The sequence below is a fragment of the Trachymyrmex septentrionalis genome, unplaced genomic scaffold, assembly GCF_001594115.1.
Source record: "Trachymyrmex septentrionalis isolate Tsep2-gDNA-1 unplaced genomic scaffold, Tsep1.0 scaffold22, whole genome shotgun sequence".
Classification (NCBI taxonomy): domain Eukaryota; kingdom Metazoa; phylum Arthropoda; class Insecta; order Hymenoptera; family Formicidae; genus Trachymyrmex; species Trachymyrmex septentrionalis.
Window position 1 is genome coordinate 6223780 of NW_017305375.1, and position 25231 is coordinate 6249010.

General features: G+C 34.1%; 1 protein-coding gene across 7 annotated transcripts in view; it reads right to left on the reverse strand.

The window, feature by feature from the left end:
* LOC108748330 (muscle calcium channel subunit alpha-1) overlaps positions 1-25231 on the reverse strand; it is a 70402-nt gene that overhangs the window by 44566 nt on the left and 605 nt on the right. For all 7 annotated transcript variants that reach the window (XM_018486400.1, XM_018486399.1, XM_018486398.1 and 4 more), the window contains exons 2-4: positions 7157-7702; positions 6741-6846; positions 1628-1767 (exon numbers count right to left, since the gene is read on the reverse strand). In XM_018486400.1, the coding sequence (XP_018341902.1) occupies positions 1628-1767; positions 6741-6846; positions 7157-7488 (578 nt within the window). In that variant the 5' untranslated portion in view covers positions 7489-7702. The remainder of the gene's footprint in view (positions 1-1627; positions 1768-6740; positions 6847-7156; positions 7703-25231) is intronic.

Sequence of the window (25231 nt, forward strand, 5' to 3'; positions counted from 1 at the left end):
TAATTATTGAAAAAGTAAACTATAATTATAACTTTGTTACAAGTAACTAACCCTGGAAATTACTGTTATTATTTTTGAGAAAGCAATGCGTACTTTGTAAAATTCTAATAAATATCGCTCATATACAATTACAAATGTAAATCCCACGTGTAGAATCAATCCGCAAATTATTAATTGCGGTGAGAATTATCAGCGCTCGATCATGTGAAAAAGAGCAGACTTGTTAGGACATTATCGACATAAGCGACCCTCGTAAAATTTCAATTCCCGATCCGCTATTATATCCGACTGAATTTAATTTACACACATGAACCATGCCATTATGTCGACCGATCGGCCGTACGCGCGTGGGATTATTTTGCTCATTTCCCATATACTCGTATATATTCCCATATATATGACTTCATATAATAAAACTAGTCATTTCATCTCACTATGGAGAAAGAGATTTTCAAGTGATATTTTCTTTCTTCCGATGCCGCCGTCTTCGCTCTCATTCGGCGCGCTGTCAATTTCACTTTATTTACGCTTCGCGAAATACACGGCCGGATCAACTGGTTCGTAAAGCTTAAATCAATTTTATTTCTGTAGCTTCAGACGCTCTCGTGCGCACTCGCGTTTTTATGAAACAAATACGACGTGCAGCTTTCGTGTTTGTATCGCGAGTTTCATATTTTTGTCAACTTTTTTTTAATATGTACGCGAAAACATAAAAATACAGTAACTTCATAAAAAATAACTTTGTTTAAGTGCGTTTAGTATAATCAATACACATAACAGAGTGAATGCAAAACCACTTTATTATTTATGATCTTGTAATTCCTATAAATATTACAGCTCTATTGATAAAAGCATTTTGAGCACAATAAATACTGCCGATATTCTTCATTACGTTTTGTAAAATGCAATTGTTCTGTGTGGAATTATGTTTATTTTTATTGAAAATTTATATAAAATATAATTCTGTTTATTTTTATTGAAAATATATATTAGGTGTAATTCTATTAAAAGTGTATATTAGATTTCATGAAAGTAACTTGATCATTGACATATCTGTGATAAGCGAACGCCAAACTCGAGTTGCACTACTTGCCGCTGCATCGTCGACACTGTCATTGATAGTATGTGCACTGAAAAGACATCACTAGGTGCAAACTATCCACCATCAAAGTATATGATCACCATGCATTATCGATTACGTCGGCATTGGTCCAATTAATTTGCTATCGATATAGGTTGTTAGGTGCTATCTTCGTCGACACTTGCCCATCGGCCATCGAATTCGGGGAAAAATGAGTTTATTATAAAATAACGTTGGAGGTATTATTGGATATTGTGGTGTCACAAGGACGTTATTTTTAAGCAACGTTTATCATTTAGTAAAAGATTAAAATTGAAATATAGATGAATCTGTGGAGAAATTTGCGTGTGTGATTGCATCCTCAGGGTAATTAATCTCTCTCCAAAAATTTAGCAGCGAAGAAGAAGAAATTATATATTCAATTTCGTTCTAATTTAATTTTAACAGATTCAATTAATATACTGTAAAAATCGCTCAAAGAAGGAATAGATCTATTTATAAGCAGGAGGGGAAGTAAACGTAGATTTTCAAGGTTAATGTACTCACCCGATCACGACTATCGTGAAATCCAGCAAGTTCCAGCCATTACGGAGGTAAGCTCCTGGATGCGCGACGAAGCCGTAAGCTATGATCTTCATCACGCACTCCACCGTAAAAATCACAAGAAAAACGTACTCTATCTTCTCCTGCAACACCAGAGGAAAAATCGTCGTGAAAAATATGAAGGGAGGTGCACTGGCGTAGATCGATTGCCTCTAAAAGAAGAGGAAAGTTACAAATAGAAAGGCCTCTTCTGTAACCGTCTTAACGTCGGAAAGAGGCCTTTGATTGATAAGCATCAAGCGATAAGACACCTTCGCAATTTTGACTCTGCGACATGTCGTCAACCGAGGGTGGCAATTAGAACAAGCGATGAAAACAAATGACGACGGGCTGCAATTAAAAACGCACGAGACGAAGGAAACAATATTTCGCGCGCACGTACACGAATGTCTTCGTTAAACATTTAAAGCACGAGCGTTGCGGTTGCAGTTGGATTACGGCGAGTTACGACAAGAACGTGATCATCGTTAATCGCTCGGGAAAAGGGGTGTCAACTCGCGTCGATATTTTTTTCAGGAACTTGGGTACAGTAATTTTTCACTCACAATTCGAATTGCGTAACCTGTTGCTGTCTTTTTTCTCCGAAAATCTCTTACCCCGCGCTTGCAGAATTAAGTAGCAAAAACTTTAGTAAAACCCTTTTCCAAATTTCGAAACTTTGACTAACTCATTACATGGGATCACAAAATTAATTAATTACAATGTCAGCTGTACAAAATTGTATATCATTTTGGAAACTTGTTTTACTTCTCTTACCTTCCATATACTTCTTTTTTTGTGCTTAATTATGGTGAAGGATTAATAAAATTTTATAATCGCTTGACTCAAAAAAGTTTATTGTAATTTTATTGAATATGCGAATTTTGTAAAGCAGAGAGTAATGTAAACAGAACATAAAGAATGCAATAATATACTTTAAATTAAGAACAAGAGAAAATGCAAAGCAGATATGTATTTTATAAAATACATTGACGAGTGCAGGACTAACTTTTCGATCTCAAATGCTCCTCATTAGCATAACTCGTCGACAGTAGTAACATCGTCGGTCATCGCGCAAAAGGGTTAATCGACGCATGGTGTTATGGTTGCAACGGGCAGAGGGTAAGGACGGCACAGGCCTTGGTGAGAAAAACAGGCGAAACAAAAGGAAGAAGCGATGGGTTAAAAATAAGGCTGAAGTGCACTCGTTCGTACACATCAGAGGTAGGAAAAAAAGCCGCTACGCGGAGAAGGCGCGCAGGGATGGTGGATGTTAAAAGGGAAGTTGAAAGGCGCAAATGCGGCTACAAGAGAGGACACAAACCCTTTCTGTCTCCCTTTTTCTTTCCCCGCGCAACATCCATTATGTTTAATTTCCAAAATCGATCGATTATTGGCCCGTTGAAATAAGCCCGAGAGCGCATTATATTGCTCGGCTGCCCGTGTTGTTCACCGATGCGTGACACGTGGGCGCCATTACATCACTTTGAAGATGTAAAGTAGTATAAAGTAAAATATGAGGAACCGAAAGTTTTTTTTTTCGGTTGGTGGTCTCATATATTTTATCAAATACTTGCTTTATTACGAATTTAGCCTCAAGAGCGTGAATATTATTTAGCACTTTGAATTCACGACATGACTTTTCGAGGATTTGCTTTCATCAGACAGAATTTTATAATTTTCTTTTACTGAACCATACATATCACTCGTTATTTTATTGAGCTCTTTTCGTAAATTTAATGGAAATAAAAATAATTCACAATTATATATTCGAGAAAAAATGAACAAAAATTGGAACATTAATAATATAGTTATACTTTTCTATCTATTTTTTCATCTATTATTCATCAGCTTTATTCTTTAAAGTTCGTTTTCATAAACATAAATTAATTTATCTTTAATTTATTGTCTATCTCTTCTTCGAATTATACTTTTATATACATTTATTATAACGATAGTATAATTTCATTAGAAAATGCATTGTAGTATACTTATATATCGTGTAGTTTTCTACTTGGTCACACGAGGATTAACCTATATGTCTGCAATATGAGCGAAATATGAGAAGAGCAGATGGTAAATCTAGGAAGGTAGATATTACGTAAGTGTACTTGCCGAATAATAGATTCGTCGCTGGATATTAAATGACAGATTACGTTCGACTAACGAATATTTTATCGCCTATGAGAGATTAAACTGTTCGATTTGCCCCATGTAATTTTGTTACATTGCATATAGTAATTAATATACTTGTGAAAAGAAAAATTTTCGGCACTTCATATCCCTTAAATTATAACAATTTTATAAATACGATTAATCAACGTTGCTTATTTCGTGAAAATTATTATAATTAAAAGATAATGTTTGCTGGAAACACTAAATGCTATTTTGCATTATTTTAAATTTAACATATAAATTAACGCAGACCGAATTATAAAAAATTTAAATTTTCTTTATCTAAAAGATAATAGATATTCATAAAAATGTTTACAATATGCTCATGATGCATACAATTACACACATTGCAAATTTCTAATATAGTTTTCTAATATAATCTTGGGCGATAAAAGATATCGAAGTTTTACCTCGATTAAGTTGCGCAAAGAATAAAAAAGTTTTTAAGAAATAGAGATCGAACTTAAGATTTGCAAGAGTTTTTGGAGTTTGCGAATAAATTCGAATCTTTTCCCGGAGGCGTTGTTCTTTGTTTCCCATTTCTCCGAAGATGCTAAAAGAGTGACATCGGATAGAAAAAAAGCGTGAAAAATAGATTAATAAAATATATAATTCTACAAAATTTCAATACGACAAATGTCTGCAAACAATTCTTACGAAAGAAATTTTATCTGTTTATAATTATTATGGATTTGAGTGTCATATTTTGCATGCAACATGCTATTTCGGATGTAATATCGTTTATTATTTACTCTAATTTCAAAACACTTTTTATATTTTCTACTTCACCATTTTGTAAGTAGAATTCTCAATCCCGATAAAAGCTTTCTTAAATTAACAGATTTGTAAAAAGCAATATTTTTACGTTTTTCTATAATTAACAACCATTAAGCTGTCATAATTGATTTCGCGTTTACACAAGTAGCTTTCCGCAAATTTCCCGTTGGCCTAATCTCAGCATAGTTTCCTCCCGGTATTAATTAGCTCAAGGAATGTCCTTTGAGTGACGTAAAACGAAGTCACACCCTTTGGCAAGGCACGACAACGCGATCCTACTTTAGCACGTGCATAATATGACGCAAAACTGAATTTCGAGTTGTTATCGAGTAGCCTCTCTGTGCACACAGGCGAATGGATAATCCCTACATATAAGTTCTATAGAAGTTCGAACCGAATCTCTGTAAGTCTTATCTCTGTGAATGAGCTTGAGCGCAGTTTCCGAATTACAAATGACTTTTGAAACGTCCGACGCCGCGGGGAGTAGCCTCAATTGATTCTCACGCTAAAGCGGCCTACATGTGAATTTTCCGATTATAGTGCGCCGGGACAGCATACACGCCGATGTTGAGCAAGATTGAACAATTATTGAACTTTCAGCTCGAATAAGTTTCATGCCACCAACCCTACATGCCGTCTCGGAATCGATAATTCGATAGAGGTTCGTGTGGTTCGTTGAACGGAACCACCACTCTTATTGTTGCAGGAGGCACCCTTCGATTTAGACGCGTGCGCATATATATGTCATAATCAGTAAAATTGCTTTATTTCACATTCGACGAAGTCGCACAAAGGAATTCCCGGCGGTGCCATTCGTAACGAGATGATTGCTATTCGCTCACGATTATTTTTAGTTCTTTTCAAAATTTATATTTTTGTATATATATTATAGATGTTAAAATAATATACAGCACATAGGCATTATCAAATTTGCTTTTATGAAGGAAAAAAATTATGTTATTCTTTTTATATGTAGAGAGAAAATGTTATCATTTGTAAAGTGACATAACTCGAAATATCAACAGTTTATTAATTTTTCTTGAATAACTAAAATAATTAAATCCAAAATAGACAATTTTTTTTCTTCAAATTTTAACTACCAAAACTTCTTAATTCTACGAATTGAGAATTTACAATAAGGCTTTAAATAATTCATTTATTTCTCGGTAGTCTAAAGGCCTAAGATGCTCGCACGGAATGCAAGAGGGTTCGATTCCCGGCCGAGGCAATATTTTTCGCAATAAGTTTATTACAGTTTTTTAAGATTAAATTTGAGAAATTTGAGAGAATTATTAATATTTCAGATTGATTGCGTTGAAAGTCCGACAACCATATCGGCACGCAATTATTATTTCTGAAATTAATTTATTTAAATGAATATATATAATAATTCAATATTTTAATATTCAGACCGTAGTGGCGCTTCGTATTTAAAGTAATGTATTTAACATAAACGGTCTTGTTTCCAATCGTATTAAATATAATTCAACTTGAAAGATTGGGGTTAGCAAAACCACGCTGGATTTATTATGCTAATACAATACTATTAATATTATACAATACTATTAATTAAATTAAAAATATCAAACAGTGCAAGGATTTCTAATGAGAATAGCCGTTAAACAAATCGATAATATAATAAGATTAGCTAAAGAGAATTGCAACTGTTTATGATCTATTGTAATTTTTATGTAAATCATTGAAGATAATCATATTAAAATGATCGAAACGTTTAGAAATTAATTATTTTGATCAATAGTATTGTATACAATATTAGCATAATAGATTCTTAATTCTAAATATTCTTTGTAGAAAATTTTCCTTTTTGTTTACAAAAACGACACAATTTCAAAAATATGTCACTCTTGTAAAAGGTATTGTAATTTCTTTCAAAACTTCAAGAGAACGACACAAATATTATTTACGGATTATGAAATAAAATTAGTTTACTTTTGATGATTGGTAGAGCAATTATTATCTAACTCATTCATGATAATTCCAACATCACTTTTGAGTTGTGTCACTTTTGAAATAAGGAAGCGGTATAATTTTATATGGACATTTAAACTTAAATGGTTGAATAATTAAAGAACAGTATAATTAAGCGCAAGTACTAAATACTCACCAAATATTGGTTGGTCAGATTAGAATCGCTACCAGGATACGGCGTATAAACAGCCAACGCGACACAGTTTGCAAATATCGTCATAAGGATGAGATATTCAAAGGCTCTGCAGAATGATATTGATAAAACCAAGTTCATTAAGGAAACTAATAAAGGTTGGTGGTCATTCGTGCATTAACCCTTTTGTTGCAGATTGTGGCGCCAATATTGACCCTAATATCAACATCGTACTGAATATGGAATTAGGGTCAATCTGAAGAAGAGCAGTTTAATATCAACCGCATTATTAATGTCGAGTTCGCAAATATATCGGTTCGTACGTGATTTCTGAACTTTGATATTTAATTCTCCGCCATCAAAGGAGCCAGTAACTGTCTTGTTAATTGCTAAAGAAGTATGCGAGAGCAAAAGGATACTTCCACTCGACGACCTTGATGCACAGCTTCCTAACAGGGTTCGTGAGGGCCAGACAGAAGAGCGCCCGGACGGGTCTGTCAGGTGGCGGTTTAGCCCCCCGTCTGACAGGCTTCTTCTGGGCCGATTTGGAGACAGCGCCGGCGGCCCCAGGGCCCGTCTGCGACGGCGGCATGTTCGCCAACTGCGTCGCATCCATCGCACCACCGACGTTAGGTTGCTGGCCGCCGGCGTTGGGGGGGATCGCGATGTAGGGGGTCGCGGCAATCGGCTGGGCCCCCGGCAGCCGAGCAGGTGGGCCCAAGACCGAGCCCCCATCCCCCCCCGCGCTCATCGGTCGCTGGTGTCGAGCTCCGTGCTTCCTGTGCTACGACGATGATCGCACGTTCTTCTTTTTCTCCTACGACGACGCTCCAGGGATTGGTGCCTAGCCACGCAGATGGCGGCGATCGACGCCGATCGAGGCGGTGTCTCAGAGACGCACCACCACGCGCTGCAGCTCGCCGGCATGCTACGGCACTGGGCTGCTATGAAGCTCCTTCCGTGACCTGCAACAAAAGGTCGGGGTTCATGAAAGGGTATGGTACAGAGGAAAGAGAGAGAGAGAGAGAGAGAGAGAGAGAGAGAGAGACTCTTTCGATTGTAACGGTCGACCGTGAGTGTATCGCGGCAAGTATTCTATAAACTGTAATTATTCATGAGAATGCCGCGATGCATTCACAAGCACGAGTCAATGTACACTCGAAAATGTTCTCGAAACGCTCACATAAATACTAATACTCTCGAAGATGTAATGTTTAATTTTGAGTTCACATTACAATGAAAATAATTTTAGCGTTTGAATGTCAGTGGAGGAGGATGAATATATTGCGCGAGCCACTTTATTACTTTGTATTACTTTACAAATCAGTTGATAATTATTTATTACAATTATCTTTTGTGCATTATACCTTTTTACAATTGCATTATATCTTTTTAAATACACGTTACAAATACAAATTGCATCACAAATAATAAATTAAATTGACGCCTTTAGTCGGCGAAGATTTCGCTTTATATTAAATATATAATATAAGATAGAATTTCGAATGAAACGTAATACAATGCAAACAAAAAAAATAGATTAGATATTATATAGAAAAGGGGGAGAAAATCAGGAGACTCGGCAGATACGGAAAGTTGATGTTTCACGCGTTCTACTCGGAAAAAAAAAACAGGATATTCCAAGTAATCCAAGAATCCATCAGTCTCAAACGACGCAATTATACCTTTGACGGTGCGAATCCGCCAACAGAGGCAACGTGTACAATGCGTTGGGGGTCGTGCAGCTTTCTCCCCCGATTCAGAAAGGATAATACATAGTGGCGCGGGCTTTCGATTGCACCGTGGGTGCAATAAAAAGATAACGGTGCTGCCGAATGAAAAGAACTCGATTATTTCGGGTGCAGTCTTCCTACCGATCCTGCCGCTATCAATCGCGGTATTCTCTGCAGAAAATTTGGTCATTTATTTCTTTCAATTGCGAGCAACGTTGGGAGCGGCCGAAAATTTGTTACGTTAATGGAATAATAAGATTAATTCATCTGAGAAATTCACGCGATTATATCTTCGGTTTTCATATTTTCCCAAACAATAGAAAGATTATTTCATTCCGCGCTCTTATTCTTTAATTAAAGATATTTTATATCTCGGCAACAAATTGATCATAAATCCTTTTTGGGTCACAATTAAATTCTGAACTATTCTTAACTTCTCACGGTACTCGTATTATTGATTATACAACGAAGATGCAACGGGAGATAAGTCATTCATATGAGGCAAACATGATTACGGTGAAAAATTGCGGGACATGTTATCTAAAGGCACATTTTCAAAGGCATATTTCACCCTTTTCAAGTTTCTCTACCGGAATCGGTAAATCCTCACATAAATTGGACGTAGATCGCACGTGGTAACACGACAATTATTTGCGATAGAAATCAATAGATAACACTATAATAGTTCGCGTTACAGTACGAGCGGTCGATGCTTTCCTGACCTTCCGTAATCCCCGCTATCGTGCACAATAAATCGTTTGTCGATAGGAACCACTATTACGGTGGACAATTCTTCGCAATTTAACGAACGCATTGACTTTTCGAACAATTTTCTTGCCGCGGAACGCAAAACCTGCGTTTGAAAGTCATCTTGATTGATTTGACTAATCCGTTCTGTAAATCCGTGGCTCTCCATCGACCGCAACGCCAATCCGCGCCGCGCGAAAAGCACGATGGCCCTTTGAAACCAAGTCTCAACTGATAGGATAATTCTGGAATAGATGGCCACCTCTTTCGGGATCGACATGGCCACGTTAAAATATTTGCTTAAAATCCTTGTAGACGAACAATTCTCAAAGCGAGGTGCTTTTGCTGGATAAACGCAGAAATCGAAAATGACGTATAATTAAAAGAAGTTTACAAGTATTTATACAGCTAAAAATATATAAATACATTTTATCTACGTATATGAAAATATGCGTACATTAATTTTAATTTGTTCTATTAAAATATTTTATTAAAGTAGTCTATATTTGTGTTATTTACAAATTAATATATTTTCATTTGAGTCACACGTTATATACTCCTATTTATTTTATCAGTGTTTATTTTATTAAAACAATATTTTTTCGCTATTTTATATTGATGGATAAATATATCCAAAGAAGTCAGTTCAATATGATATACTAATAATAATTATATGATATAATAATATGATATACTAAAATATATATTTATAATAACAATTAGTATACAATATTAAAACTGATTTCTTATTTTTGCATTTGCTCCCTTGATATGATGAATCATTGAAAATACGTATCGCAAAGGTATCTAAACGGTGATCTACATAGAAGTCGTAGACAGTCGTGGAGTTTTAAGTCCAGAAAGAAAACCAATTAATCACAATCAAATATAAGGAAAATACTCGATTAGAATTGATCAGTTTATGACTTAAGACTTCATGACTTTTTACAATTTCTATGTAGAGGGTCCTTAATGCTTTACGTCTCGTACATCCATTGCTGCAGCGGATGCCCAAAATCATCTTCATCGCCGAGCGACGCGTTCATCCGAAGGAAACGTCGCAACGGTTGTGCGAGAGACCGGCCTGGGATTTATAGCCGAGTCCGTGTTATATTTAGTATGTCTAAATACTAGAAAGCTTTACCTACGGACGAGTTTCTCGCCTCGTGTCGCGACACATCGTGAACTTGTCTGTGATTTAATCGTGTCTCTCTCTCTCTCTCTCTCTCTCTCTCTCTCTCTCTCTACCCCCCCCCTCTTCCTCCTCCCTCTCCCCTCTCTCTCTCTTCCCCCCTCTCTTTCTCTCTCTATCGCCTCTACTTTGAGCCACAATACGATTCCGCTCGGAATTCCTTGGTAACAAATTGTACCACCTCGTGCACGAAATATTCCGCGGCGTATCTCGTTACGGTGTTTTGTTCAAGCCACTTTGTCCTCAAGGCATTGTTTCTGGGAGCAAACAGCGCATCTCACGACATAATTCCACTCAACTTTATGAAAGGGAAAGGGAATGCACGTATCAGTATACAAATTTAAACCGGTAGAAATAGAGGAGCTTATCTATTAATTGTTTGCGATGTAATGATTCTTGAAATTCGCGATTCGCATTAAAAGGACACCCCTGTGTGATTCAGAATGACAAAATAGAGTGCGATAGGTATACCTTTGCGTAGATTTATAGATAGCAATGAGTGAGGCACGTAACTAGAGATGAGTCATACAGTTTCTAGCATTTGGCGTAATTCTACAAAGTCCACGACGTGTGTCGCTGATTGTTTAGATTGAAAGTCGTTCGCTTATTATATAGGAGAGAAAGACAGGGAGAGAGAAACTAATTCAATTCCTTTTTGTTAATGTATTGTATAATTTGTCCAGTTGCAATTTAATAATGCCAAATTTAATATTTTATTCAATATTAAGCGGGTCAGATATATCCAAACGTAAATATGTAAATTAAGCGCGTGAAAGCGCATAATTAAATCAGCATTAAATTAATCTCGAGGTCAATTTAATTTTTTACTGTATATTAAAAAGCAAAAATTACTTTGTGGCGGACGAATAACAAAAAAATACATTTCCTTATTATCCACTTCATTACGCAATTACTTACGAATTGAAAATTGTATTTTATAACATGTACATATATTATCTATATATAAATTAAAAATGATAAAAATAAATTTCGTAATAATTTAATGCATTAAAGTAATCCAGGATTAATATGTCCTACATATTTCATACCATTAAACGTTAATGTAAATCCTTTATATACAATGCAATCAAAGCATAATCCAAAGTGCATGGGGCAAAATCTTCAAAGCATGATTATCCTACTCTTCCAACTCGCTCGTAACATTTGATCAAGATTGATCCTGAGATTTCCCGTTATTCCCCTGATAACAGCTTCGTTTATCCGCATCACCGCGCCGCGGATCCGCATTGTCCGCTAATCCTATCGTCCGCATCTTCCGTATGCGACATATGTATGCGTGCGTGTGTGTTTTGTATGTGTGCGTACTCTCCGTACATGCAATGCACATCTGCTTTCGAGTAGTTTCTGCGAACTTGGGCGTTTGCTGAATTATTCGAGAATCTTTGGCCGTGCGAATGATTCACCGAAAATTCACAAACAGTTTCGGAGTCGCTGAAAATCGTCGCAGCTGTCGAGGCACATGAATTCCCGTGGGCGCGATCGTGCTGCGATGCACGGTACAACGATACAACGCCACTCTATTTGTATGCCTCACGCGGCACGCGATTCAGAATCCGGGTACTCGAAATCTCTGATCGGATTTAGGCTCAGCTGCGCCGACAGTTCCGATTATCTCTGATTTAGAGATTACCTGTTAATTCAAGCAGCTGTTGTTTAAAGAGATTACAGTTTCTAATAGAAACAGGAAAACAAGTATTTCTGCAGTTTGCATAAACATATTTTGCAGCTAGGTTACGAAATTGTTATTATATAGTTAGAAATTATAATTTTGAAGTTACTTTTTTTCAGTATATAATGTAACTTAACTCTATTCCCTTTCTTTTCATCTATAATACTTGTAATTTTGTTACATTTTTTAATAACTAATTTAATAGATCGTTATATATTTAAAACAACATTTATTCGTCAACATATGGAAAAATGATCAATAAAATGAAGTATATTTAGTATATTAGCGAATAGTCAGTGATTATATTTCTTACGACTGAAATATACCTTTATCCCTGATAATCATTGTATTGTAAATGTTTGTGTTAAGGAGATTGTAAGGCAAATGCAATATGTTAAAAATTACTTGAAAAAAATTACAGATTATTCTAAATTTACAAATAATAAAAAAATTAGAGACAATTGACCATCTGGATCAAAAGTTATTTCAATAAAAAGTAATATTTTTTTAAATTTGTACTCTATAATAGAAATATATGAAAATGTATTATAAAATAATGATAAAAATCTCAATTCTTTATATAAGTACTTTATGAATTAAAATATTTATGTAAAGTTACTGCATTGAGATGCAGACATTGATTGTTCAGTAAATAAACAAAATATTTATTTGATATAAACAAATTGGTGAATCTTAATGAAACTTTGAGCAAGTCATTTTTGATACTTAAAATATTTATATTAAAAAATTTAGATTTTTGTTATTACTTTTAAAATTGTTGTTTATAATAATAAAACTAATATCAACTAAAATAAATAATCTATAAAAATAATCTGAAAAATTGCTCAATAAAAACAAAATGTTATAAACACAACTTTCACATGTATGTAATTTATTTAAAACGTAAATATTAATATATATGTTGTTTTATGCAACCTTACAACCTCCTTAAACATTGAGCTAAGAATTCTTTAGTCTAAAAAAATTTTTTAGTCTAAAAGCAGTCTTAATATTAGCCATAATTTTTATTTCAAGTGTACAATTATAATTTAATTAATATATAAATAATAATAATAATATAAATAATATAGCCCAATATATATTTAGGATAAAATAATCTAGTAGTGTTAGGAATGTATAAGATTCTTGTACTTAAAATAGCAACACAAAAAAATTAACAGAAGAATAATTGAAAAATAACGAATCGATATTTTTAAATAATTATAACTACATCGTATTACTTGTCAGAATCAGTAACTTATAATGGTAACTAATTATTTTCTGAAAAAGAAAAAAACCTGTAACTGTGACTAGTTACATTTACAAAGTAATTTTTTAATTCTGCTTACATATGTGTAAGTACATAATTATTGTAACGAACTGCGATTATTAGTAACTAATAGTGATTTAATTAAAAATTTTTGAATACTTAAATTAGGAATTTTAGAATATCTAAATATTTTCAATCCAATGACGGACTAAGTATTTTGCCGCCCTTAGGCATCAAGCCATCCTCAGGTGGGGACAAATTAATGAAGCACATTAATTTATAAATTTGAAAATGGAATTAATTTATAAAAGTGAAAATGGATAAAAAAATAATTTATATCCCCGCTGGTAAAAACATTCAATAATCCTTAAGTAATATAAATATAATACATTTTTAACTGTATATATTTAAAATATCATTTCTAATAAAATATGCTCGGTGTAAAACTCGTACAAAAATGTTAAATTAACATATTAAAAATTTATCTCAACTGTATGAAAATTTTCTGTCTTTAAAAATTTGTCATCCTAGACAAGTATCTTGTTTGCCCATGCGTTAATCCATCATTGAATATAATATATTTTTAATTATATTGAAAATATCATTTCTAACAAATTATGCTCGGTGTAACTCGTGCAAAAATGTTAAATTAACACATTAAAAATTTATCTCAACTATGAAAATTTTCTGTCTTCAAAAATTTGCCACCCCCCCAAATTTGTTACCCTAGGCAAATGACTTAGCGTTAATTGACCACTGTTTGAATCGTAATTTATCGTAATTTATCGCAGGCAAAAAAGCTTTATATATTGAACGTATTTTTCATTTTAATTTTATTTTAATTTTGATTTCTTTATTCTTATTTTATTTATATTACAAAAATATGACTAGCATTTTGCACTTCTATTTAATTTATAAATACTCTGAATCCGGCTATCATAATGATTTTTATCAAAGTATGTTTTGTACAAAGCAATGATTTAACAGCGATAAATAAATCCGAGAGATGCTGCTTGTTATAAGAGAGAAATGCAGTTTTCGTCCAGCGGCGAAAAAATTCCACGGATACTGTCGTCCGAAGTGGTGGCAACCGATCGATTGTCTTTACGTCCACGAATAATTCGCTCTGGATGAAATCACTTTAACGAGACGCTGTCAATCGCGGTCAAGTATCGCTCGATATAGTATATATAACTGCGTACTCTCTCCTGTCATTGTATGTGTGTATTGGTGCATCGCGTTTAGAAGTTCTCTCGAAGCGGCACTCCTGGGGATATTTTTACACCTAGACTTCGTGTCCGGGCATTCGTCAAGATCATCGAACCGCTCTTTTATCTGTCGCTCGAGATGCGATTTATAATTCACTTTCTCTATCTCTCATTCTATCTCGCGAATTGTTACGTATAACAATTTCTTCTCTTTGACGTTGCAATCGCAATCAACAACAGGCGGAATAAACGCAATGATCTATAGTAATTCGATTTACATTTAATTCCGATCGTGTACTTTTATATTTCGAATCAATTTTAATTAACATCTATGACTTTACAATATAAACTATTTTATTTGAACAAACTGTAGAAATTAATTATCTGGAAAGAATATAAAAATAATTCTTTCTATTTTCAATGAATTATACGCTTTGAGAATATAAAAATGACTTAAGAAGAATATTACATATAATATTCCATTCTTGAATTTCGAATAATTGTTAATAATAAACACATAAATCATGGAAAGCTTTATAGAAATAGTAATGAGAAATTATGCAGACACTACGTAGCGGCAAATGATGGTAAAAAAGTTAGTTTTCCGTTAATTTTATTTTTCTTTTAACCGAAGCGCGACGTGGAACATCCGACGTGACATTTGCACAATTTATTTAGATAAGCAAAGTAAAAGTGTGCAATAATAATATATATTATAAATAACTACGGCGTTCCTTTGCAGCCGCAAAGAGATCGTGCAGTTACGTATTATTCGCATTATGGCATATCGCATATAGATACGTACATGTACACATGCCTTGTCACTTTATCGGAAAACTCATTCAAGGATCTCCGTTTGTCGATGACGGTTATCCAAAGCGATAATATGTCACGCTGATACCTCTTGCATACGTATACGTAAATAGCTAAACACTTGACGATGCACTCCTCTTTGTAACGCGAGAAATTTATTTCGATTGATAGCTCGCCAAATTATCTTTTTAAATCTTCAACATCGATGATTTGCTTGAGATGAGATGTTCTTTTTTTATTTGCAACACATTTATATAATTTTAAAGGCATAATTTGATTATTCATAGGCAATATTAACAATTTGTTTACGATTCAAATTATTTTACCAACTGATTTTAAACGAAATATTATAAATAAAAAATTAATCATATTCTACTTATTCACATTATTAATTACATAAAAATATCACGATTAGATTTTTTTGAAAAATTTTATTTTTTTAAATCAAGAATCCAAATTTCATAAACGAATTATTCAGAGACTTAAAAATATTTCTTAATAAATAGATAGTGAAATGTAATTCGTCTTAATAAACAAGCTGTGAATTTAAAATAATGAATAAAAAAAGATCTAACGTTGCTGCTGAGAAAAATATCTATAAAAAGCAACAGTGTTTGTCGTGAACGGATGAAATAACAGGATGCCAATGGCAAAGGAGGGATCGCCTATGTGCACGTACAAAACCGAGTGGGAGGCATCTAAAAATAATTCGAACTCTGGGTCACGAAGCCGAGATCATTTGGGACGATTTAGCCTACGATACTCCGAGAAACGGGCGTTTCACCTTCCTGAGGGAGACGCACGTGATGATATGCGAGTGATTGAGTTTGCGAGGGAAATTATTATGGACGAAACATAGAAAACTATGGATGATGTTAAATAAATCACAAGGCGACAATAAGATTGTTAATTTATGTGATTTAAGTAAGATTCGATACCTCTGGTACAAGTAAATTATATGTTTAATCCTTTCAAACGCGGTGATTTAAATTTTTCTACAATTATCTTTCTTTATTAAAGTTGTGACAAATTGATTTGAAAGTCAATTATTATTTATTTCATTTTCATACATGCATATATGTTTTATAAATTATATCGAGTTACTTTCTATTTGTTTAATTTATTTAACCGATTTTGAAATTACTTGCGGAAAAATTAATAAAAGGAGAGAAACGTTATACCTCTCTTTCTCTTTTCCTTCGTAAATGTCAGCTTTAGCTGTTCTTGGAAAAAAGAAGAAACAAAATAACATAGATCGAGTTCGCCCAGTGAACGAGCAATCGATTATCTCATTAAGCTCCAGAAAAAAATCTCTGTCGCATGCGATGATACGAGCGTGATTTGACGTAGATGTAGCGCGCATTTAAGCGCAAATAATTCACGTTTGCTCGGATGCTCGACACCGATCCCGGGATTTGGCTTTCGCGGAGCAAGCGGAAATTCGTGCGCTCATCCAAGCGGAAGATACGCGGATTTACTTAGTCGCGTGGTTAAAGGAGCCGCAGCGGAATTGCTGAGGCCATCGTTCGTAGCGTTTCGGCCAGACGATAAGTGTATTCCTCGCGTTTGTACTCATTCACCACGGTCGACAGAGGCCGGTATTATATTTGCCGTCGCACTTTGTAGTGTACGTTTCTGCAAACTACATTTTGGCAGCCGACATTCGCGTATTGGACCGAATTGCAAAATTCTTTGCGCGAATATTCTCCCCGTACACGGCTCGCTACTTATTTCGAAGTCACATTGCCTGATTCGCGTCAAAGGAAAGTCCATTTATCAATCCGTACACTCTAAATTTTTTGCAGTGAAATCTTACTCCGAAAAAGTGAAAATACAACCATCCTTAAAAAAAAAATTTTTTACTTCTTGAAAAGAGTGATAATTTTTACTCTTTTTAGAGTGAATTTTTATTTTAAAAGAGTGAAATCTCACTCCGACAAAAAAGAAAAATTTCTTGCAGTAAAATTTAGAGTGCAAATTAATGACAGTACCTTCCGTTTTATTTCTCTTATTTGTGTAAAAATAAGTCTGTAGTGCGAGTATTTTCTAACTTGTTGAAAAGATAAAAAAGTTTGGAGTCACTTTATATAGGACGTTCTGTGTATCACTCTAGATTACTTTTTATATTAGATTACTTTCTATATTTTTGATACATAGTAAATTTTTTAGATATCTTAACTGAACACACATAAAAATTTATTATGCTTTTCAATTTGTGAATTTTGCTGTAACATTTATTAATGATTCGTTAAAAACGCTGCTATTACTTTAATTTTTTTTTAGAAGTACGAGCTCCTTGCTTTTTGCGGTTGCTGTTTTTGTCAGAATGATTAGGTGTTAAAGTACTGTGCACAATGTTCTTTTTTCTCCGCCGGAGACAATCGATTCTTCTTGCCATTTTCTAAACGAGACTCCCGAAAGTTCATAGACGACGCGCATTATCGGAATATCTTCTTCTATCGTCGATCCGAATATCAGCTCTATCTCATCTTCTTATTATTCCTATTTATCTATCATGCTAACCAGATGTAGAATTATCGATTTATCTTTGTTTTTATTTCAAATTTTCCTATAAATTTCATAGAATTATTCTTTCAAACATTACATTCCGAGCGATCGTTAACTTACAAAAAACGATACAAAAAAAGAGGTGAATCGTAGAATGTAAAGAGTAAGAGTAAATTTGGAGAATGTTGATTTTCAGCAACCGCGGCCCTGACAACGGTTGTCAACCCTCCGAAGCGTCGACCTACTTTGCAACCGTAGGTCCTCCCGTGTCGAAGAAACGGAATTTCGTAAATCCAGCGAAAACGTGGCTTCTGCATTTATAGCGACTTATAAGATAATTCCCAACTTACGTAGCACTTGGAAAGGTTATTGTGTGGGAGAAAAGGTCAGAGGAAGAATTCTCATTACTGATTGCGTAAGGATTTCCGTGTGTCAATTTCCCTTTTTTTTTTCAAAAAACATAATTTCTGCTTTTTATCACCGGGAAAATAATCGTTCCTTTCGTAATTGGCACCTGGAAGCCCTCATGCAGTTCGCTATGAATTTTCTTTTCATTTTTTTTTATGTAATTTTATAAATTGAATCAAACAATTTAACTATTATTTCAATTTCTATGCTCAGTTTGTCATCTTGTCAACGGTGATGTATTGTTACATAATTGCATTATATTAACATTATAGCTGCGTACGGAAATATTAATTTATAGTTTAGCTAAATCTAATTTCTTATAGAGCTTAAATCAATTTTAGCATTACCTTTTAGCTTTCTATGTTAAATAATTTTGTTAAACAATTTATTTTAAAAATACAATTTAATATTTTTAACTCTACTAGAATGTTTTTTATTTCAAATTACTGCATCTTCTGACTTCTGCAAAATTAGTCACTATATATTCTTCTTTCGAGTTCCATCGTCACTAACCGGCGATTCTCCGGAATAGAGCCGCTTCTTCAATGCCGAGAACTTCCGTCCGCCAAAATCGATCGATATCTCCAAGGTGAAATGTCGACGGTCTCAACGTAGCAGATCGTGTTGACAGAAAAGGAAATACTATTTCCTATTCGATTAGTTCGTCGCGACGGTAGAGGCGACTATAGGTGAACGACAAGTAACGTTTATAATCGAAACTTCAATATTGTCTACATCGAAATTTGGCTGGCATTGAACTCATTCCCCAACGGAAAGTGGCAGTAAAAATAGCGGGAGATACGCAAGCATGTCTCAAATGATCCTGTATAAATTCTCTCTGCAATAATTTTAATTTTTATTGTGTATTGCAAAGTCGGATATTTCTAAATTTAAAGTATCTAAATTTTTTTAATCATAACAATTACTCATTTGAAGAATAAATATTCTTTTGAGTATTATTTTAATATATTTAGCGTTCAATATCATTACATTGAAAGTCTAAAAATCAAGAAAATATAAAAAAGGAAATAGAAATTAAATAAACTTTTATGAAAATATATCATATGTATATTAAAATTGATAATTCTAGATCATTACATATGTTAAAAAACTTTTCAATATCGTGTCCGATAGCAGATTTTATACGACAAATGTAATAGCCATTTCTAAGTTTGAGACAATGATAATCCGAAGATAAATGGCTTTGTAAGGCTATCAACTAAGAAGGACGAAAATTTATATAATCTCCGTATTACGAATTAAATTACCGCGCATCTCGGTTTCCTGTAGTCTCGGTCCGCTTGTCGTATAGTAACATTTAAAAGAGCCCATAATTCTATCCGCGTAATATCGCGGATCATCCTTCTGTGCTCGGGGATTACGTTAAACGTCATATCCGTCTAGACATCCATATTTTTTCCCCGAGACTTTACTTGCTGAACACCAAGTTAAGATATACCAATGGTGCTTAATCGTGCAGTTATCTGAGCTATTATAAAAATAATTCCTATTAACTTTGCTTTTTCTTAAAGCACGCTGAAATTGAGTTTAACGGGCGTAGTTGCTTATACAACCATGATAAGGAAATATTCTTCCAATACGATCTTCGCGCGAATTGAAGCAAGTCCCGATCATTAATCTCGCGCACCATTTTCTTATAGTCGAATCCAATTTAATTAAAGTCACTCTAATGATGATTTCTAACGTGTACTTGATGAAAAAACGAAAACAAGATAAATATTTTCAAACTGTTTTCATTAAAACAAAAAATATCGATTAACTACTGCATGAATTACAATAATAATGCTTCATAAAATTAACATTAATTAGAAACCTTAAATTCATAAATTCTTACTTAAAATGGATAGTTTTCATCTAGATTATCGTTTAAACATATAATTTAATTTCTAATGATATTCATTAGATGGAAATTTTTTATGATTTCACGTCACCGCGCCGACACGTTGGCAATTAATTTGTCAAGAAACAGGAACGGGTGGGTCGTGAAAATTCTATCGTTGCGTGTCCGACTTATGTATGAAAATATCGCGCCTTTTTACCGTATCACACCACGAATGCTTTTTTAACGATTCCTGTTGTCAGCTGCAACGATAAATTCCCATTATTCTCGAAAAAGCTCCTCGGCCACGCGCCACGTCACGAACACATTTGTATAACGAATTTTTGAACAAATCTGTATTTTTTTGCACAACGAGGAATCAATATCTCTCTCCCTCGGGCGAAAGATGAAATCATTTTTGCGTTACTCATCTTTAAATATGCCGGCATATTTTTATCTTATTAAATTTAACAGCGAGGCTTCTTTTACGAAATTTCGAAAGCTTCAGAGTTTCTTCATCCTCTTGTCGCAAATTTACTCGCATGGCGCGTGATCGCGTTTCACGTAGAAAAGTGCTGTCTGATACCGAGAGAGATATAAAAATCGCGGAAATGATTTCGCTGCTGTAACAATATTATGCATGCAAGAACGTACTCACGATTGCGATCTACATGCATAAAACGTGCACCCTTCTGGCGCCGTATGCAGTTCGTGATTCCGAGGTTAACAGATCTCACCTTCGCGAATGTGATATCGATGATATTGTCTAGCGAAAAATGATTTACTTACTTAGTTAATAATTTACTTACTCAATTAGTCACTTAAATGACGAAGTTACCCTTACTCTCTAAATTCTTTTAGAGTGCAGAAATCTCTGAAGGGTGAAAATCGAATCAATTTGAAAAAAAGAGTGGCTTTGAATCTTTAAGAATGAGATTCACTTTCAGAGTGAGATTCACTCTAAAAGTTTTAGAGAGTACACGCATTCACAAATAAGTGCGAAATTTTTACATAATTTTTCTTCACCACAACGTTATAATCTTTTCTTTTTTTTTTTTTTCAAATGTAAGCATTTGTGAAGCAAGCAAAATTCAAAGACCGCCGTGATTCTCGATTAAACTGACGAAACGATGCAGTTGACACAGCGATCCAGTCCCGATCCCCGAAACGGCTCAGTTGATTGACCTCGAAGCTAAATTTGCCTAGCGATCGCAACTAAACAGGCGCGTATCTAGTTACTAGACTATCGCCATATTTTGGCTCACAGTTATTAGGTAAATCTAAATGTGTATACACGGCCTGCTAAAATTTACATCAAGTAGCTAAGTGAAACTTAATGTTAATGAACTTAATGTTAATGATTGCTTTCACTTAGAAAAGTATTCTTTCCTTAAATAATTCCTTTGTTTTCGTTAAAGCCAAAGTATTTTTCTGCAAGAGCTTCTATCTGTAAAACATTCTTAATTTACATAAAATAAGTTCTTGAATTCTTAAAATTCACTTAGAATTCGTTACGCTGTGTTTTAACTGTGTGGAAAGTCGATTAAACGCTGTGGAAGTCTACGTGCCAAGAAATTTGCAGCTAACAGTCACCACTGTTTTTACAATGTGTGATGATTATGCGAACTCATTTTCATGAGAGCGAGAGGGAAGTCGACCGAGTTTTCTCGGTCCTTTGTGCCCGTTTTGCCGCATCGCTAATCGGAAAACGGATGCAGCTACATTGACGGAGCGGAGTTTAGCCGATGAATCAAAACGTAGTTTGTGTGTCGAGTAATGTATCACGCGAGGCTCGCCGAGTATGTAAAGAAGCTGCTGGCATCGCACATAGTAGTTCGAACAAACTACATATTGATAGCGCGCGTATCTCTCTCTCTCTCTCTCTCTCTCCTGGTGCGACACGTGTCGCGATGCATAGCAAGCCGAGTAAATGCATCTGTCATTAGAGCGCAAAATAAGCGCTACCGTCATCGGCTAGCTCGTCAGGAATTGGCCGAAGAGACAACTCGCTTGTCCCCCAGATTGGCGCGAGAAGACCGCGAGAGGAAGGCAGAACGTTGCAAATTAATTCTGATTTCCCACCGATAGAGAGAAAAACAACAAAATAACTCTTTTTAATCTTTTCTAAAATTGAGAATAGATGAATACAATTATAAATTCGTATTTATTTAATGCATCGATTGCCAATGTTTGAAATGAACATACAAATAAATAAATAATATTTCAATCATTGGTTTTTGAATAAAATTTATTACTTTATCGTTACTGAAAACACAAAAAAATGTTTAAATATTATCTGCGTATGGATTATATGCGCATATTCTATGGAGAGATTGGTAGAAAATCAATTTCGTCGAGCCACACATTAATTCAATTTGTGATAAAGAACCAAATTTGTTGTATTTATTTCAAGTCACCCTGTATATGAATCTTCCAAGCTATACAAGCATATCTTCATCTACATAACGAGTGTAAATCGAGAAGTAAATCGAGAGTATAATTCGAGAAGGACCTCGTGTCCGTCCTTTGTAAGACTGTCCACCGCCATTCGTCACTACTACGATGCTGTGAATAGAAAAATATGGGATTCTATCAGACCCTATATATCTATATACGTAGGATCGAATCATGACACACATACATACACACACATTAGGAGATAGCGTAATGAAATTCATCAATTTATTTCGTGACCGCACCATCATTAAGGCATCTCGAGCCAAGCCGCCGACTTAATGAAATTCATTAATCCAGCCAGTGCATTCCGCAGGGAGATTCACGCAGATTCAAGGTCACCCAATGATCTGCATTCGCCAGCATTCTCAAATAGCAGAAAACTCCTTATCCCTTTTAATAATCCTTTTAAACAACGTTGCCATTCACTCCCTTTGAAGCTGTCACGACGTGAACAGTTTTATCATACTTGATCTTTCTTCATTATATACGCCTTCGCGTTGGACCCGCAAAGCTTACCGCGAGGCCTACAGTGTAGAAATACTTTATTTAAAGCTTTAATGCGAAACGTTTAAAATTGAAAACAATTTTTAAAACAACTGCGAAACATTGAAGTAGTTTAAAATAGTTCGCGAGCTTTGGGCTTGGAAAATATTTAGACACACTAAAATATTTATATTATATATTATGTAGATTATTATGTATGTTAGATTGTTTCTTATAAACAATTATTTTTATAAATTTTGTGCATAATATGTATAACATCATGTTTATTTATATTATAATATGCATTTATTTTCTAGTTAAATTTATTAGTTGATTAAGAATTATTGCTCCGTATATTATAAGAAGTGGGTTAATACTAAAATATTTATCAAAATGTGAAATGTTATGTGATATTTTTCCTTTTAAAATAAAAGTTTAGAATCCAAATTCTTAAGCTTAATATTACTAATTACCTTCTTTCATTCAACAGTTGTATAAAGTAATATAGTACGATCTTGTAATTCTTAATTCAAGCTCTTTAATTTTCACAGAACTTTCATACTGTTTCATACGAGAAATTGGGAATTCATAATAACAGAAGCGTCGCGATATCGATGTACATTTCGTTGAATATCTTTTTATTTTATGACAGATCAAAACTTTTATTCATTATAAATTAATTAAACATTCAGTAGAAAGAAAATGAATGTCCCGGCATCAACAAACACGATGTTCGACAAAATCTAGTTTAAAAAATGTATCTCAATGTAAATTTCGCGGTATGGTCGAACGTAAACGTTTACCGTAAAACCGGCGTGCAAAACTTCAAAATGGGGTCGACGTCGTTCTACTCGAAGCTACAACTTTTAAAGCACTTTTTGCCACGCTGTTTATGAAACGAGTGTATTGGCTGAAACATCTGTCGCCGAAACGATCCAAATTTTGAAATGAGCTTGAATCGTCTCTGTATTACACGTTATATTGAGCTTTGTTAATAATTTGGTGAATCGTTAGTGAGAGATTGCGTGATAAATCTTAGAAAGACAATTTCTTTGTATATAACTTAAATTTTTGTATATCTTTGTCAATTTATCTTTTGTTATCTGTCAGAATTTAAATTGTAGATACAAAATAGGTATTAAGAAAACATTAATTTTAATTTTAGTAACATTAATTTTAATTTAATTACGATAATTTCATTATTATTATAATTTAAGAAAAAAAATTAATTTTAATCCTCTTTTCTTGTACAAAAATTTTTTTATATTATTTTGAATTTATTAATTATTATCTGTCAAAATTTAAATAGATGTAAAGCAAGTATTCAGAGGACATTAATTTTAATCATCTTTCAAATCTTGCAAATTTGAATATGATTCTGATAATGTTATTATTTCGGGACGTAGACGCTTTTGATTAATTTTCTTATAAAAGACGTATTTAATATGTTGAGTTACAGCAAAAGGAAATATAATATTATCTCCTTTTTTCTCTTTGTACATGATTCTTCTTGCCCCGTATTTGCTATGATCAAATTTATACTTTATATTACTATTTAATAATATTTAAATGTTTAATATGACACAAAAATAAAAATCAGAAATGTTTGAAATTCGAGGATCACCGACATATTTTATGTAAAGACCCGTCAAGTTAAACGACCTCGCAAAATGTTAGGCGCGAGGACGAGATAATCGTCTTATATAATCTCACCAATTTCCTCTGGACAGTGCAACAATTGCACGAATGTGATCGATAAATCAGAAATTCTTACGGATCTCTGAAAATCACCAAAAGATCACAACTCGCTATTTCTCATGTTTTATTAACGAAAAGAATCATTTGAATACACAGTGACGTGACACTGATCTTAATCTCAAATTTCTCTCGTAACCAGCACCTCTACTATTCTAAAAAAAAACATGGATCCTCCTCCAATTACATATTAAATGTATCCGAGTTTCGGTAGAACGCACATCTAAATCTTTCGCGCGTTTCTTCAAAGCAAATCCAAACGCACGGCCAGCATTAAGACGACGTCTCATAGATGACTCGACTCCGAAGCGACGACGAAACGATAATCGCTTCCGTTAATTTTTGGCACCACTTCCGTCGATCCTCGAAGAGGACGACTGCCGATCCCAC